General features: G+C 41.2%; 1 protein-coding gene across 1 annotated transcript in view; it reads left to right on the forward strand.

The window, feature by feature from the left end:
• The first annotated feature begins 10,251 nt into the window (after positions 1 to 10,251).
• The window catches only part of LOC137171488 (transmembrane protein 132D), a 42,868-nt gene continuing 33,939 nt past the window's right edge, over positions 10,252 to 19,180 (forward strand). The window contains exons 1-2 of the mRNA XM_067575429.1: positions 10,252 to 10,310; positions 11,125 to 11,377. Of these exons, the coding sequence (XP_067431530.1) occupies positions 10,252 to 10,310; positions 11,125 to 11,377 (312 nt within the window). The remainder of the gene's footprint in view (positions 10,311 to 11,124; positions 11,378 to 19,180) is intronic.

A 19,180-nucleotide genomic window follows, 5' to 3' on the forward strand; every position in this document is an offset into this window, starting at 1 on the left:
AAATCTAATGTTTTACCTCAGAAATATGGAGATAACATTTCTTGTTGGCATCCAAACATGAATTTTGTTTTATCATTTTACTTGAGCATGGAGAGCTGAAGTTCTGTCTTCATGTCCATGCTAGCCTCTGTTCCTGCTTCTGTAACTCAATACAACCTCTTATTCAGCATTTCTTTCATGTCTTTCTGTAAATAAATGTTCTTAGGGTCTACTATCCACATTTTAAGAGAAGTTAAAACCTTTTAATAAAACAACAACACATTTTTAGTACACAAAAAAACTACAGCCCATGAAACTTAACCAGTTAAGCAATGCTGGTACTTACATCATCATGATTGGATTAATTTGCTCATATGATATCCACCCAAGCTCTCTTTTAACGTCATCTATATGTCTGGACCATAGACTGTATATAAATATGGATGTAGTGAGGTGTGTTGTCATCCACTGATTTGCACTGGAGGCAGTTTATTGTCAATGTATTGTTGACACCATCTTTTTGGAGCCAAGACCTTCCATATATGAAGTGCAGGGGTGTTACTTCTCACGCTCTGGAAACACACCCTGCTACATTGGACCCAAGCTAACGCTAGCTTACTGGGAACACCGAGTGGTGCGCACTTGGGCTAACATTAGCTACTTTAGCTAAATTATGCTAACAGGGCAGGTATCATAATCAAATACCATTAAACTTACCAAAATATTGTGACAGTAGGTCAACTCAGTGTGAGCCCCGGAGCTGGGGAGAGCAGCAGGTGACTGCAGACATCAGAGTCTACTATATATTGTCAAGTCTTATTAATGGAGCAATCATTTCCAAAATGACCACCAGAACACTTAAAGGCCCCGAGTTTATCGACTGGTACCATAATCATAAATGCTTATTCACTTAGTATTTCTAGAGAGAAGTTGATGCTTTTTGAATGGGAGTCAGTTGGAGGCAGGCAATCCATGATAGTTACATCTTGGTCTGAACTAGCACTTGACTTAGCCATTAGCCAAGCTGGTAATGTTTATGGTGCCACAAACATTACCAACATTGCTGCTAGGGCCTATGGGAGGTGATGTTTGTTAAAGTCAGCTAAAAACAGATAGATTGACAATGATATTAGATTGTATTTTGAAAATGCACCATCCTTATCTAGACATTTGGATGTGCCACACAACATACTTTTGAGTAAGGTATCTTCCAAAACTGGATTTTTAGTAAGTTATGTTACAAATGTCAGTGATTTTGAATGAGGTTTTCTTACTTTTTGGTTTCACCACAGTCACTTGTTGTTATGGTAGATCTACAGTATACATGGGAAAGCCATTCATAGTTATGAATAAGCCTGGCCTCTGCAGAGTAATGTGGGCTTCAACCAGTGATTTGTTCTGTGCCAGACAATTCATCTCTCCTCATTGGCATCCAATAAGTCAAACCATTAAAATGATTAATCAAGTTCTCATTAAATACCAAGGGACATACTTCAATTGATGGGGCAAACAATTAATGGCATCCTGTTTATTTGAAGTGATTATACTGGGTTTGTTCCCATCTGCCTCGTGGGAGGAAGTGGCGTCCCTGGTGCAGATGCTGTTTGTCAGAAGTCAGAATGGTGAAGCAGCGAGCCAGCATGCAACAGAGGAGATTCAAGCAAAACTGAAATAGAACAATGGCTCTTCCAAGCCTGTATCCTATTTCACAGAGAACAATGCTTAGTTTGTGGCACTTTTCCATACACATGAAAGACAAGCAATGCTTCTATAGCGCTATACACTGTATGCATTTTTGTGATATTTTAGTTCTTTTTGCTTTGAAGTGTGTTAGGGGAAACACAAGCCTCTACATAGCATCAAATATTTTGTTCACTCCAAAGGATTTGTGATGTGGATATAATCATTTAGTTCCAGTCTGCTTTTTAATGGGTTATACGTACAGTATATATATGATTAGCTGCTTCACATCAGGCCTTTATCCAGTGGGCTTTTGGACAGTTTGAGCAGCAGCTACTATAAATGTTCACAGTTCCCAGTATTATTTTGTAGTTTACACCTACAGCTTGTTTTTGTTATATTATAAATAAGACTAAATTCAAGAATTACAAAAGAGCCAGCACTAGAGCAGCCACATAGTTTAGTGACTGCTCTCTTCTTTGCAAGGACCCCCCTGACCAAACTGTGGCTGGAGGGGACTCCTCCTCCTTCACTTATTGTCCCATGGCATGATTGTTTGTTGTCATTGCGGTATTGTTTTCTCTGACACTTTTTGATCTTGGTTTATGGTCCCAGATGTTGGCAGAGGGGTGCAATCCCACAGAAAAGACATTTCAGGGCTGCAACTGATGCTCTCTGTGGTGTAGTACTGCTAAAACAGCAAACACAGATTCTTCCTCCCAAAACACCAAGCAGCCATAGGCCTATAGAGGAGAGAGTTGTGGCCTGAGCCTGTGGCAACCTGTTCTGTTGACTTTGAACAAAACAGCCAAAGAGATTTTATTGTTTTGCAATCACAACTGTTCACTCTGATTCTATGAGTCTGAGACTCAACAGAATATGCATTAAACCATGTCAATAATACTTTAACAACTACAATGACATACCACAATTGACTAGGCTACAGCTTCTTCAGTAATACCAGTTTTTCTACAGTATGTGTTGCTTGGACTGTTGTTTCCTCACACAAGATGTTGGGGACCCTGTGACCATTTCCTCTCTGTAGGTGACTCCTACCTCCACTCTGCTTGTTGCTGTCTGATGGTGTGAGGAGGCCACCCTATTCTTTTTTCTACGTCTGTAAAGGTTAGGAGATGTGAATGAATCAGTTCTGTGTGTGCCCAGAGGAGAGCCAGCACAAAGGCCTGTTGTGGGGGGGCAAGATGGCCCCAGCATAGCTTCTTACCACCAATCAGCAGTGATAAAAAAAAAAGACTAGAGTGAGCCAGAGGCGGCATGGGGAGTAGAGCTCCTCTGTAATTACAACATGGTCTTAAAAAGCAAATACCAAGCCCTAGCAACCTCAGCCGGGAGACAGAGAAAAAAGGGGGGGAAATAGTGGAGAGGAGGGGTAGAAGAAAAATAGGCAAAGGGGAGTTAAGAAGCGCCACAGAGAGCGACCCTGCAATGACCTCGGCTCTCCAACAATCGTCCCCTGCCAGCTGGAGCCAGGGTTAGGGGCGAGAGCGAGGGGCCGGGCAGGATCCCCTCTGATTTATGACTGACTATAAGGCCCCTGAAAGAAACCCAATCACCCAGGATTCCTGCGCAGCATGACTCTGGCTGGAGAGAATAGATAGCCCAGGAGAGTGTGGGACTGGGGCTTCGGCGGCAGAGCCAACAGCTCATACACAGGGACTGACACAGAGGGCCACTTTACCAAGGGGAGGGCCAGTGGGCACTGGCTCTATTATCTACAGCTCTCCGCATTGAGCATGATATCATTACACTGCGCCGACTCTAACCTCAGCTGCGTTCAACGACTGCCCAAACTCATCCTCTGAACTCTCTTTGTCCAACATATTTCACAACGTGGATTTACATGCACCCGGCTAATTGCTCTATCTGTCTAATTAGTAGAAATGTAATGGTTATTAAATTTCAACCTGCTATCAATGTAGAGTGGGAAAGAGAGAGGCAGGCTGAGAGTAGGGCATGAATAGAAAGGGAGAAGGCAGCTGTCTTTTAAAGCGGGGTAAGCCGCGCTTGGAGCTACCCCGCTGATCCATTAGCATATCTGAATGATCCTGTTCCTGCACAGCCACCACCACGCTGCAAGGTGGCACATCTGAAGAACGCGCCCTTTGAATGCGTTTGCAAGCTGGGGAAACTCTTATTTTTCAACCCGTTTGAAAATCCGGAGACAACTTGATGTTTGAGAAGCCAACAAAAATAAAAGAGGGATAGAAAAGGGGAGAGGGGAATAAAAAAAGTTTCAGATTTTGAGGAGGACAGAGTTTTACAAGGTTTTTGAAGCTGGATACTTAATAATTCACTTGATGCTACAAGCAGCAGCAAGGCCGTATGGAAACATACTCATGCATGACAACAGTTTTCATCGCCTATGTGTTGTCAAAAGAAAGTGTGTCAAAACCTCTGGTTCAGGCAGCAGATATATAGTATTTTGTTGAAAAAGGGTGTTTCAGGGATCCTCAAAAGCAAACCCATGTTCGGAAACAGGTTTTATTTAGAGTGCTTACAAAATTTGGAGAATTTTGAAAGTCAACATTTTCTAAATTTTCTAATAATGTTAGCTCCACTTTATCACCTCAGAGTCTGAGAAAACCAGCAAAGCTTCCTTTTCAAAGCACAGTCATGGTGCAGTGACATTTAACTGCCTGCCTCACACTGCCTAAGTATTTGCGACATGTAAATAATTATTAACAAGTTGTTAAAAAACAGGTTAGGCTGGATAACATCGCTTTGGTAAGACACACCCAGTATCTGCAAGCAAGCAATACTAGTGAACTTTTGAATGCATAATGTGTCTGTACATTCTGATCCTGATCTTATTTGGTAAATGTGTCAGAGCTTAGGGTTTTTTCTTTTTTTTTTTGATCAGCCTTGAAGTTGGTCTCCCCTCAGCCACAAAGCGGGCTTCTATTGACTGGTTCCAGGGAGCGTATTGATGGTTCCATAATTTGGGCACAGGAACACAAAAAGGCTGACCCCCGCTGGGCTCAGCACGACAGCCCAGTCAGCAGGGAGGCTTGCATTTATTAGCCTGGGAGAGGAGCTCCTGCAGAATTAAAGCACATTCACCCACCCATTGATCTCTGTCTTGAAAACAATACTCGCCTCCCTCTCTGGCAGCGAGCTAGGCACTGCGCGCTCTGAGGTAATTCGGTGGCCATAGAAAACAGGATGGCTCACACCCTCAGGCTCCAAGTAAACTATTTGAAAAGTGAGAGGAATAGGATAAAAAAAACACTAAGCCATATTAGATTATCAATCCACCTGTCCAATTGTATTATGCCATGAATCGGGATGAATGGTGGATGGATATGAATGCAGCTGTTTTGTGTGTGCTTCCAGGGAGCAGAAACCAGTCTTTGTTTTTATGGCTGTGTTGTGACATGTTGAATGCTACTTTATGTGGCTCTGTGGGATTCAGAGCGCAGGTTTCCTCTATTTCTGTGAAAAGCTGTCTGTGGATTGGATCATGGCTAGGCTCTCACAGCTTACTGAACTTGCCTTTTACTTTTGGCTCCGGCATTATGGTCATATGAGAGGTGCAGCGCGTGGTTACATAGCTTCCGTCTCTCCAAGGGATCTTATCTGCTGGCCAGTGGACAAGGGTAATACATGGGATACAGATGAGGGAGAATTAGGGCAGTATGTTCCAACTCTGTGAGCCCCCACCATCTTAGTTTCTGCTAATCCACTGATAATGGCCTTCATCACCTCCAAAAATACCAGAGAGTCAGTCACAAGGCAGGAGCATGCTCCCAGTATCTCCTATCTGATAGGGTGCACATGTGCATGAAACTTAGACCTAAATCTGCTTTACACTTAACCTGCACAGCCTCCCAAGAAGGAGACATGAAAACTGAGTTATCGGTTGATGTTTTGATCTGCAGACGGGATGAACCGAAACTGCTCTCCTCTCTCTTTGTGTCAATTGTGTGTGTGTGTGTGTGTGTGTGTGTGTGTGTACAGCCCTGATTGTTGACCTAAGGAACTTGTGGTGCTTTGATGCTGCCCTCAGCAGCTAGTGTCCAAGGAGAGGGGGGGCTGTCTGGACTGTCCGGTCAACTCCTCACACAAGGGCCACAGTGTCAACACAAGACCCAAGAAGACAGTGAATGTCACACTTCACAGATAGTTGAAAGGAGCGGTGCGTCTCATTATGCCACCTAGAGCTGCTTTTGTCAGCTGGGATTTGATGTGTGGAGGGGAAGGGCTCAGGAAGACGCCATGGCCTGGTATGGGGTCTGCCGCTGCCACGTTTGAAGTCACTGTGGGGACAAGGTCTTTCATATTTACAGAAAAGAGAGGAAAACTCAAGGGATGACCATGATTGGCACACTGTTTTGTTAGCGCAGTAAATGGCTTGAGCTAATCACCATTTGCACCCGCCCTGTTCATCAACTCTCTTGCAGCCCCAGGAGTTTTAAAAACAGTGCTTCGCAGGCACTTTTTTGGCTGCTCAAACATGAAACTTCCTTTAATCTATTCTTACTCAAAAAGCCATTCAAACATCTTACATAAATTATGCTCTTAGCATTAGAATCAAAGGCAAGCGCCATCTCTCCTCACACTGTCAGTGAACTTTTTGATGGACAGATATATTGAGGGTAGCTTTATGGGTAGCATATGTGTATTGTAATTCCAAAAGTGACTTTGAAACTCGACCATATCCCTCAGTTACAGTGAGAATAAACTCCTTAACCACTGTTACAGTTATCCCGAATTCATTTAATGTCAGAAGAATACTGTTAAAAATGCAATATGGCAAAAATTAGAGCAATGTCTGCTGCACAACATATCAAACTAGTGCACAATGAAAAATGTTCATTCTTACAACAAGACTGTCAATACAATACATCAGATCCTTGCTGCATTATCATCTAAATCTGATATTTTAATCCTCTACTTTAAAAATAATATGGAAAGAGTACATTTTCCCTCTAGATACACTGGGAGTCATATCTACTGGGACAAATGTGTCTAATATATATGTTAAACACAAACACATATATTACATACTAAAGTTATATGACCTATGGCCTACTGTTCTTGTTTTCATAATCACTGAACTCCCTACAAGGTATCAGTTCAGGTTAGTTTCTTAAATAATTGCAGAGCATTCTGACCACAGTAATACTATATATTATCCAAAGGAAGAGTTCAGCATTTTGGGAAATACCTTTCTTCATATTCCTGCCAAGAGTTTGATCAATACCACTCACCACGCATTTCTGTCTGTTAAATATGAGGCTACAGGCAGTAGCTGATTATCTTAGCTTAGCACATGGATAGGAAGCATGGGGCAACAGTAAGCCTTGCTCTTTCTGAAGGTAAAAAAATCTGGCTATTCCACCAGCACCTCTAAAGCTCACTAATTAACATGGTAAAACTTGTAATCTGTACAAAAAGGGCAAAAATGTTGTTTTACAGTGGCTATGTGTAGAGCTAACGTAGGCTAGCTGTTTCCTCCTGTTTCCAGTCTTTATGCTAGGCTAAGCTAACTGGCTGCTGGCTCTAGTTTCACATTGAACGGACACATATGAGAGTTTTATCAATCTTCTCATATAGCGCTTGACAAGCAAGTGAATAAGTGTATTTCCCAAAATGTCAAACTATTATCTCAGTGGAAATAGTAGACACAACCTGGTTCTCATCACAATTTTATTCTTATCATTCTCAGAATGTTATTCTCTGAAAATAACATTTCTATCTTTATTTCATTTTTATTTTGCTGCACAGAATTGATAGGATTAATGTTTCAAACTCCTCTTCCTGTCTTTCTTTGTAGTCTGAGTTAGTTTGTATGAAGTCTGTGTATAATGTTTAAAAGGAAGAGCATCAATATACAACATTAAATATGCTTTGTACTTGAGATAAAAAGTCTGATCCTGTGTCCTTCCTCTATATTGCAAATGAGAAAAAGAAGACTTAGAGGTGTTGACTACACCTCAAACCGCCATGGAAGGTCATGGTCAGGGCTTCTCTTTGTAATAAACACAAGGCTTCTTTCATAAACAAAGGGGAGAAAGGGAGAAGAGAGAGAGAGAGAGAGTGGGAGTGTATGTGTGTCTGATGGCAGAGTGTAAATAGACTCTGTTCTTATCTTTGTTCAAATAGTGTGGAAAGGGAAAGTCAGGAAACACACAAAAGGGAGAAAGGAGAGTGGAAACAAAGCTAGGTACAAGATAATGACAAGGTCAAGTGTGCACTCAATGGCTCAGTTCAGTCGGAGGGAGATAAGGCCCAACCTGCTGACAAGGTGTGTGCAGCAGAGGGGAATGGGAGGTCAGGTAAAGCTCTGGGGATAGACTGCCCCCCACATACACACTCACACACTTTCACCATCTCAAAGTTCATTCCAGTGTCTGTTTGTGGGAACACCAGCTCACTAGCAACACCTGCTGGAGAAATGAGCACATACAACTGATGACTGACAGCAATTTCAGCTCCGATGACAGTAAAGTTTGAAAAAAAAAAAATTTACACTCAATTGAAACAGTGTATCATCATTGAGATTAGCCTGTGAAAGGGTTTATAATTAGAGAAAGAGAAAGTTTCATCCGATCCATCACGGACTTGCATTCATTGTGCCTCAGTGTCTGTAGTATAATGACAGCAGTGTGGGAAGCTTTAAAATCTCCCCAACCAAAAACAATGCCGGCTTGAAAGGCACGTTGCCAATGCATTCATCAAGTATTTCCTGGAGCAAGTCCAACAATAACCAACAGTCTGACTGGGAGAATTCTTGTCTCTCTTTGATGTTTAAGTTTCTTCGGTTTCTGAGAGGCACATCACTGGCTGAGTGAAATTTGAAAAGGCACCGAGCTTCCATCTGACGTCGAGCATGACATTAAGTATGATTTCAAACGACAACAAATAAAGTGTGAAAGGGCTACAGGCTCGCAACTTACTTTCACAGAGCATAAAGGATAGGATTAGTTGAAGGCTATCTCTGATGTGTCACTCATCTCCAGGAGAGAGGAGAAGGGGAACACAAGATAAAAACGTCTTTTGGTGGACCAGCAAAGCCAGAGAAGAGAAAGAGAGATGGGGAGATATGCTTCAGTAGATATCTGATACAACTGATCCAGATACTGACCCTAATCCTGAGCTAGAATTCTGATCTCATGCCTGGATAAAGGTATAAAACCCCTTTGAGGGGTTTCAGGCAAAAAAGGGAGGCCTTGGTCAGATACTCAGAGGTGGGCAGGGTCAGTTGGACATCAGGCAGCACTTTGACCACACCGAGCCTTGAAGATGTGAGGGGCCGAGGGTCTGTTAAGTTTCACCCAACACAACTAGGCTCTGGGTGAGAGAAAACACCAAGAGAGGGGGATTGAAGTGAACTACAGGGAGCAGGCTGGCTGTGCTGTTGTGACTGATAAAGAAGCAAGTCAGCAGCTCTTTGCTGTCCTTCATTTGCCTGCTTTAGCGCCTATGGAGTGGTCTTGTGGAAGCAGTGGCAGAGGGAATAACACTGTGTTATTGATTGTATACACTAAATCCACAGTGAAGCTGACATTTGGATCAGTGATTATGAAATCCAGGGGGTACTTCTACCGTTGCCAGGAGTTATGTGGAAAGATTGTGGGGTAGCATGGGTAATTTGATGAAATAAAAATTTGATTAAAAAATATTCAGTCAACCATAACAGCTGGACATGTGTGAAAATAGCTTGTAAGCGAACACAGAATCAAAGATAAGTATTTGGTAAATAACTGAAGTTGCTAAAAGTAATTGATATAGATTGCGAAAAATAATGGATAAATGGTTACTATACATAGCTAATGGGCAAGCAGTTGAAACAGATAGCTAAAAGAAATTGATAAATGGTTAAAATAGATTGCTAGAAGTGGTGGATAAATGATTGTAATAGCTGATAGTAATAAATAACATTGTCATATTTGAATGTTTTAGATTGTTCTTAATGTGTGTAAATGAATTGTACATGTGTAGTGGTTTGCAAACGTGCTTGTCCTAAATTGCCCCTTGAGGGACAAATGGAGTATTTTGAATTGATTTGAAAAGTTAGCTTAAAGTAATGAATAATGGCTCAAACTTGTAAAAGTAATGCATAAATGGTTGAAACATCCAGGTTCAGCCACTACAAATGGTAGTAGTATGAATGCAAACTTAACCAAACCAACCTAAATATCCACAGTTCAATTGTATGTAAAAATGTTGAAACATCCATTATCATATTGATGGCTGACAACAAAGGTTGGGAACCACTGGTTTAGATGAAGAGAAGTATATTTTTGATCCCTCTGAGAAAATAGAAACAGAGGTTGGGGGTACAACTTAATATAAGTGAGGTTTTTACTAAAATGTTGTCCTCAAAATGTAGTACACAAGTCCACAACAAGTACAAACAACATTCAATTTATGTAGACAGAGCGTTCTTTAATCTGTTCTTAAGTGATCAAAAAAAAAAAAAAAAAAAAAATATCACATTTATTTTAGCTGATATTGCCATCTAGTGGTGACACTAATGCATTTGGTCAATCATAATTTGTGCCGGACTTCAGATAATTTTCTTCGCTTCATCTTATGGAAATATTTCCAAATGTCCAAACTAACAAGATGCACCCATGCCAAAATGACCCAGATGGCAGCTTGCTTCCAAAAGGAGGCAGCCTTAGGTCAGAGATGGAAGCTCACACAAACACACAAAATCACTGCCAGAGCCTCTGCTCTGTGTACTGAGGATTAATCAGCCATATAGGGGCCCTGATGGAGGGGGAGCGGAGCGTATAGAGAACATGGCTGGCCCTACTCTATCAATCAGACACCTCTCCTTCTACCCAATCCAAATTGACCTGCTGATGCACTGGCCACGTCCAAGCTCAGTGTGGAAATAAATCACATTGAATCAGAAGTGGGTACCTGTCAGCTCCACTGAATGCACCATCCCTCCCTCTGCTTGCCCCAGATGGAAAGATGTGTTTGTCTGCGTGGCTCACTGCCTCACACACAGCAGATTGAACAGATGACTGCACCGCACATGAGGACAATTATGAGAAGAGCTTGTTTTCCATGTATGATGGTCTTCGCCTGGGTCAGCTTTCTATTGATTTTTATACAGATAAAGGATAAAGGAGTTACTCATTTTAATGTTATAATGCATTCTCCAGTCCTTTAGGATTAGCATTGGCTTGTTCACAGCTGTGATAGCCTTCTACAGCTGGACAGAGGAGGTTAAGGACAGAGGTGAAGTGAAAGTTTTGTGGTAAAAGTGTTACTTCCTCTCCTTGAATGAGAATGAATATACTTACATTTGTCTTGCTGGCACTGGTGCAGAGTTGTCGATACGTCCCTGCATCAGCGCTGACAAGACAAATTCCCTGACACTCATTGTGCTTGATGAATACAGCGATTTGGAGTCTTATTCTCATTAGAAATATAACCATAACACTATGCTCGTGATGGTGTAGCATGCCTCCCCTCATCCTTCAGCTGTCCCCGTATTCCCCCGGTTGTAAAGCCTGTCCCAGTGGCTCTTGGCTCCGGGAAGTTTCACAACATGAGCAATGGTGTGAGGGAAGATAATGTGAGGAGGGCTGGCTTTAAATCTCAGCTCTGCTCATCTCCTCTCATCCTCCGGTTCACCTACGCGGCCCGGCTGACAGATGACACAGTGTGCGGTCCAGGCTGCATCTCTGTTCTTGGGTCATCCATTGCTCCTGGAGTGATAAGTGGCTCTGTCCTGGTGTGGCTCATCCTGCTGCATACACAGTCAATCACAAGCCAGAGCCACAGTACAACAGAAGCCTGTGGAGGACAGCAGAGCAATAACAAAACCTGAGGTGACATCTGTATCACCTGAAATGACAAAGGAATTTTCCACTGTAGGTCCAATAAAGGACTAGTTGTACTACTTCTCCTGCCACCACCATAACTGTTAATTGACTACTGCCATTTTGTAGATCTGTTCAACAGCATGATTAGTAATGAGAACATAGAAAGAGATAAATGTTATGAGGATGTCATCAGACATGTTGGTTGTTTGCTCAGGTGTTTCATCTCAGCACTCAAGAATACCCACTGTTTAGTCATGGAAACTGGCAACCATTAATGTTAAGCAATCAGGAAGATAGTCTGTAGTAGTTCACATGTATTGCTGCAACCCACTGTGTTTTCATGCAACTGACTTGGCAAAACACAGTTAAATATTCTTACGATTTTGCTTCAGAGCTGCTAGAAGTTCCCACTTTTGAGACAAAACTCAAAGGATACCATCATTCCTCATGGTTAATGCTAAAATGTGAGCATTAATCAGTTAAACTATGGGGAGAGAGAGATGTTTTGTGATGTTTTGTGACCAAAAAAGTTTTTTCACCCAAAACAGAAAAGAATATATACTGTTTTTTTCTCTCCTACCTGTAGTGGTATGTAGCCATTCAGATAGTTTTTTAGGTTTTGAGATTTCCTTCACAAGCTCAATACAATGGAGGTGAATGGAATGTTATTTGTGGTGCTCAAAGCAATGAAATATAATTAAACAAAATTAAAGTAGCCTAATAGTTCTACATTTGTATTCACTGTCTTGCCAAGAGTAAGAAGAGACGATTGATACCACTCTCAAATGCAGTATTTATCTTCTCAGCTAAGTGCAAGAAAGTAAAACAGTTTCTCAAAATATCAAGCTGTTACTTTAACAGCAACATCTTCACTGCCCCTTTCACTCCTCTCCATGAAACACACTGTGGAACGTTTCATAGGGACTATTCATTGTCAGAAATTGTAGTTCCAGAGTAGATTTTTTTAAAAATTGCACTTTAAATGTATTGGGACATTGGCAAAAAAATACAGAGACTAACATCTCAAAACCTGTTCAAATCAAACCCAAACTATCTGCATGGTTAGATACCACTTTTTAAAATTTGGCTGAACTGACTCTTCAAGAGTCCAAACATCAATGTCCAACTAGACACAGACACTGAACCATGGACACAGATACACACTGTGAAGTTAAATTGATAGAGCGTGGCAATAACACTGCCAGGACTGTGGCTTTGATTCCCTCTGGGATTACCATTACTAGAGACATGTGCACTCCTGGCACTTTAAGATGCTCAGAATAAAAATGTGCTCTAAGGCACAATCCCCAGAGACACATACACACACACACACACACACACACACACACACACACATACACACACACACACACACACACACACACACATACACACACACACGTATGCTTCACAGGAGATAAATGAAAAGAAAATGAATGCAGTCCAGAACTGAATTCATTTTACATCCCACTGCAAACTCAACAAGCAGTGAGGTGCAGCACCGTAGCACTAGATGGCAGCACAACTGCACTGTTGCACCACTTCCTGATTGAATATTTAGACATTCACACATTTCCCCTGATCACTTGTATGACATAATATGATTACATACGTTGTCATATCTGTCCGTTCACCTGTGCTGTTAGATTGACATGTTGCCTGCCTGGAAACTCCTCATGTGCGCACCATCATCCCCAGTAAGAAAAAAAAATCTAATAACATGGCTGGCTAACTGCTCAGCCTGCATGTCATGCTGTTGTGAGCTTGCTTGAAAGAAATATACATAAATTAAAGTTGAGCTCTGACATCCACTCATTGGCCTTTTCCTAAACCACTCTCTGGAGATGGAAAAAAAAAAAGTCTGACTTCTGGAAGAGAATATTCCTGTTAATCCTCTGGACCTGATCGCAGTTCGCCAGGTAATTCCTGGAACTTGGCACTCTATCAGTGAAAGGGAAATTGGGCTTAAGATGTGGAGCCTCTCTGGTCTTGCAAAGTGTCTTTAAGAATGCTGAGGGGGAAGACTTGGAAGTTTGATGTTTACAGTCTACACTACTTACTGCTTAGGCTGCGGTTTCTGCTCATGTGCAGAAATTTCACCTCAACTGAAACACATACTTTGTGTAAAAGTTTCAGCTTTAATCAAGGAGTAGTAAGTAACAACAGACAACAAATTGCATCCGTACCATGCATAATCATGCATACATAATCAGGCTTAAGGAATTATCTGCATCCAAGACTCCAAGAATCCAGTGACCACATCCAAATAGAGATCATGGGTTGTCCATATTGTGGTTGTGAATGCATCGTCTGGTGTTGTTGTATACATACTAATCTGTATCTGGAATGCCTGCCTGTCATGATTCATTCCATCATGGCTGACTGTGTTCCCCAGAGCGTGAGAGAGAAGCTTATCATCTGTCTCTTCATTTCATGCCCTGTAGCAGACAGTCTTCAGCGATGGAACAAACTCTGAATGTAGCCACCATTGACACACCTTTATTGCCACACAGGAGACATATAGGGGAAGCGGCAGGCACATATTTAATCATCATATTCAAAAGGAGTTTCAGGTGTGATATTCTCAAATTTTAACCTTTCCGCTGCAGCATTTTCAGGATAAGGTGAGCTGGCTACAACTTTAAAATGTGCTGTAAGCTGAGATAACCTATCCAATATCGGTAACTAATGAGGCAGAAAGAGGAGCCGGTGCAGGCAGACGCTATCATTTCAGCTCCATACGTTTTCTTGTGCAAGATAAGCTTTGTCAGAGGTCAGATACTGTGTGATAGTTTGACCAATTTCCAGCACTATTTCCGGCAATGGCTGTCGATTTGATGGCAGCTTGGATTGCCAGCCGTGGTGAATGAGCATCTGCAGTGCTTTTGGCTCACAGGGGAAATCTGTTTTGGGCTGCCTGGAGTTGGACTGCCAAGCACTTTTACTCCCGGTGAGAAGATTGCTCTCATGTTTTATTGAACGTTGCCCCCGGCACCTCTCATCCTTGACAATCTGATTCCACCAAGGTCCACCTCATGACCTTAATGTTCAACCAATGGGGTGTTGCAATTCACTCACAATGACCCCTCCATCAACCTCATCAGCCTCATAGGTCCTTTGGGTAGCATTTATGGGCCACTCTCAAAGTAGATTAATATCTTTGCTGCCTGCCTGTATTGTACTTAACTGTCCTTGCACTTAAATAACCTGTCATCTTTGCCCTTTAGTTCACTCGCCCGATTACAGACAAGGCTAGACATCACTTTATCATCTATTCTTGGTTCTCTTTCACTATTAAAGTGCGCAGCCAACAACTTCCTCATACTGAGTATGTACATATCCTTTTGGCAAACATATTAAATTGGGTCAAGGCCTCTCAGCTTGCCAGCAGCTGAAATAAGAGTCTGTCTAGTCTCCTTGTCTGACCTCTAGAGCTGTCACCCAAACTGCATTGTAGTGGAGATTTAATCCACCATAGTTGTCATAGAGCCAGTGATGCTTTCATAAAAAACAAACCCAGTCCTCTATTATTCATTTTACCTCTTAACCTCTACACAGTTTCAACAAAAGAGGAAACATAGAGGGGAGAAGGAGCTATTCCTTTAACCCCCCCCCCCCCAAATGGGAAACTTCTCTTTGAAGGATTACTGTATGTTAATATAGAAATAAATGATAAATGAATGAGAAAAATGGGAGGATAATAATGAGTATTCTATGAAGCATCTATACTTAATTGAGGCCTGGATACTGCATCACTGATTTTATTTCCTCTAAACCTCCTTAAGATAACTAAACAGGAGATTAATGAGAATATTAATAAAATATGAGGAGCAACAAATGATCGTTGTAGGAGAAAAACTATTTGATAATTGCCTGAAATGTATTCTTTTCTTCTATTGACTTTAAAAGGAAACACATCTCCAGATGTCAAGATCTTATTGTCACTATTGGTAACATATTTCTAGGATAATTGTCAAGATGGCAGCCTCCAGTAAGAATTATTTGTCTCACAGAAACATCAAAGCTTCCTCATTAGGCAAAAAAGAAAATGTGAGAGGGAAGAAATGTTTGCATCTTTTATACGGCAACCAAACATGTGGTTTTCACCCAGTCAGATTCCATCTGGTTTGTGCTTTTTCAGACAGCTGCAAGGAGACACGTAGAGGTGACATCAGATTTTTTTTTTTGTCTTCAGAAATGTTTTGCCTCGGCTGAATGATCCTCAAGATCTTACATTTTTCACAGAAGTGTCATTACAGGAGGGGAAACAGAATGAAAACTTACTTAGAAAGTTGGATGATTTCTCTGAGTGAAAACATTTCTCCTATGCAGTGGTTCTGAAGAGCATTTGACTTCAAGAGACAGTTTTTGAACTTGATTTATAGTATTTACGTGAGATATCTTCTTGGATTGCTTAAGGATTTCAAGAGAGGCAACGTAGGCATATGCCAAAACTCTCAGTCACACGCATCTCAGATTGGATAGTGTAATTTTTTTACTCAAGAGATTACTTAGTTTCACTCAAAATGCAAACGATCCTCAGTTGCCCCGTGCATTTTTGTCATTTGTCAAGACATGTAAACATCAATTCAATCCTCAATCAAGTATGTGCTCCAATTTTCATGTAAAGTGGCTGTTGTTGCTGTGTTAACAGTTGTGTGCAAGCATACACTACAGTGTGCATTGGCTATGCAGAGGGCTGCAGAGCCCAGGCCTGCCTGCCTTGGTGTGTCTGATTTCTCTGTTGTGGTGGTGGGATTACTCTGGGGATTAGCAGGATACTGGCAGCACCCATCGATGGGACAGAGATGACAGTTCCCATCATGTAGTCTCCCGCTTCAACCCCTCACTACTCTCCGGTCTTAAAGCGGCACAAACAGCAGATTACATGAGTACAACAGCAGGGGAAGAAGTCACACATCACACAGTGGAGATTAGGCTGAACAAACTCTTCTTCGGCTGCCTGGGGGTATTCAGCCCAAACATGGAGAGCTGTTTCTCATGGCCCAGTTTGGGCTGGATTAGGAAGCTGTAGACAGCATTTCTCTGTACAAGAAATTGGAATAAACAACCATTGGTATGCTATTCAAATAAAGAATTGAGCTAAAAAAAATAAGTTTGCAGTTGCAAGCATCACTATTTAAACTCTTCCTTGTAAGAATGCTAGCAGGACTTTCATCTGTAGTTGCATGGCTAACACTTCTTGAAATGATCCCAGTGCACACTCAGAACCTCTACAGCCTGTAAATCATCTATCACAGGCAGCTTATGGTCAGAATCACCTGTATACTCAGTCATAATGACTGTTTGCAGCTAGCTCCTGGTGACATTGGTGCAGAGCTAACCTGTGTGCCTCTAGGACCCTGGGGAATAATAAGACTTGGTGTATTTTAGCCATCTGAGTTTTTGTTTGTTCAGGTCTCTGCTTTATACCTTTCAAGTTTTACAGACTCGCTATTAATGTTTGGAGAGCAGCTTGTGTGGGAGTGCAGTGGATGCTGTACAGGCATGTAATAGAAAAAGCCTCCAGTCGCCTCCCTCCTATTAAGGACACAGAAACCATTTTCTCTTGTCATTTAATAGGTAGAAGCTTCCAGCAAATATCAAAGATTTGCCTATCACTGTTTTATCCACTGAAGAACATAATGGAAAACTGTGCCTCAGTCTTATAAGCAGAGGGCTCGTTATTCATTGCAGTTTGAACAATGTACACTCTTTGAAGGTTTATCGGGTGGGAAAGTACAGATCGAGCCTGCTGCAGGTGGGAGCATCCCTAACTGTAATTGCATGTAGCTGACATGGTTTTAAGAAGACTGTGTTTGATCTGCAGCTTTAGTGGGCGTAGTCTGACTTGTCAAGTATCGTTCCTATTCTTATTCGCATTGCAGTTTTATGTGCAGTTTGTCCCAGTGTGCGATCATAGCTACCACCATGCACCTGCGAAATGCACAAGGCCTTCCACCTCATCTGCACTTTATTATCAAGCACTTCCTCTCTGAAATGTCCCCATCGATGAGCACAGTTTGCTCTTAAGTCCTGTTTATTCTGGACAATTTCCTGCAGAACAGTAGAAAAGCACTTTTCTGCATTCAGAAAAATAATAAATAGTAAAAATCAACGTGATGCCAGGGTTCTTATGAGTTAATTAAACACCTTCAGCAGATTTGAATATTTGAGCCATATTTGTAGAGGTGTTGATGTTGTGTTATTTATTCAGTGAGAAATGATAACACTTGCTAACTCAAAATAACTGTCAGCTCAGTTAAACAATCAGTTAAATAAAAAAACTTGAAACTTGCTGTGAACACAACTTTGAGGCTAGTTAGGGCCAGGATAGCTTCATGATTCATTTACGAGATCAGACCAAATCCATGCTTCACAGCGCACACTAGCACAGTGTTGACTTTTAACACTCTCAGAGTTAAATTGCAAGTTAGTCTTCAATAGGAGATATTTACATTTAGGTGTACTAAATTCTTTCCCTGAGACATTAAGATTCATTATTTTCTAATAAGGCATTCTTTCTAAAGCATTTATAGATGTGACTAATGGCTTTATTAATGGTCAATAAATAATTTACTAATGCTTTATATATTAGTAATAAACTGTAAATAAGAAAAAGACTGACAATCCTACTGGAATGTGTTTATTTAGTTCTTTATTCCATCAGTTTGATCACTTCCTTTCTGGAAAAGTGGTGCAGACCATCAGAAACCAAAACCCATCCATAAAAAAAAACTTATCAACATTTACAACTACAGACTTGATGGCTTATTTAAAAGGGAAACATCATAATCTTTTTATCATTGACTGCTGACATGATTGTAAAATGGAAAATGAGGAACTCATGAGACTACCAACTTGACTGCATTGTCACCAAGTAGAAACACATGGCACCCATGTTATAACTTAATAAAATGGAACATTTTATAGTGAATACTAACACACACTGCAGAACAACAGGAACTCATATACGACCAGGAGAGACAGTGAAAGACATACAAGAGCATGCAGGTAAGTCAACACTTATACACACATAAATACCTGCAACTCCATTACATTCAACCTTCAATGGTTAGTAACAATGCTATTGTAAAGATATGTAAATTTTAGTGCACTCTCTTTCTGAGTTTGCAATGAAAATGAGAATGGGAACATTAGAGTGTTGTGTGTGGCTAAATGCACCTCAGCAGAAGCTACCTCTATCTGTCAAACAGAAGGATGATGTACATTGGAAACACATTCCCTTTCCTCGTGGCACTCACATCTATCACCAGTTTATGGCCACTCTCCCCACTCTAGCACATCTCTGCTGTGACATCTATCTATGTCAGCATCCCAACTTGCATATCCGGAGGCCTGTGTTGTTTCTCTGTCCTTTAAGTGTTCATCACATATTCTTGACAGGTTTCACCATATGTTTGCTCTGCGTCTGTGAGCTACTCTGGGTGCTTCTTATAAGGAATTGATGGAGGAAGGTCACAAATTTTAGGCTTTTTTTAATTTTTTAGACAGCGTAATGTCATGTTAAATGATGGGTGAATGCATGACACTGGTGACTAGTGATTCACTTTATGTGCTACATCAGCTGACTAAAAAGGCTGTTTCCTTACAAGAGCACACCTGTGATATTTTAATAAAGATTAGTTTGAGAGATTACTCAACCATTCAGCTGTCAATTCCTTGAGTAAAACCTGTCTGATTTACATAGC

This window comes from Thunnus thynnus, chromosome 2 (genome assembly GCF_963924715.1).
Source record: "Thunnus thynnus chromosome 2, fThuThy2.1, whole genome shotgun sequence".
Classification (NCBI taxonomy): Eukaryota; Metazoa; Chordata; class Actinopteri; order Scombriformes; family Scombridae; genus Thunnus; species Thunnus thynnus.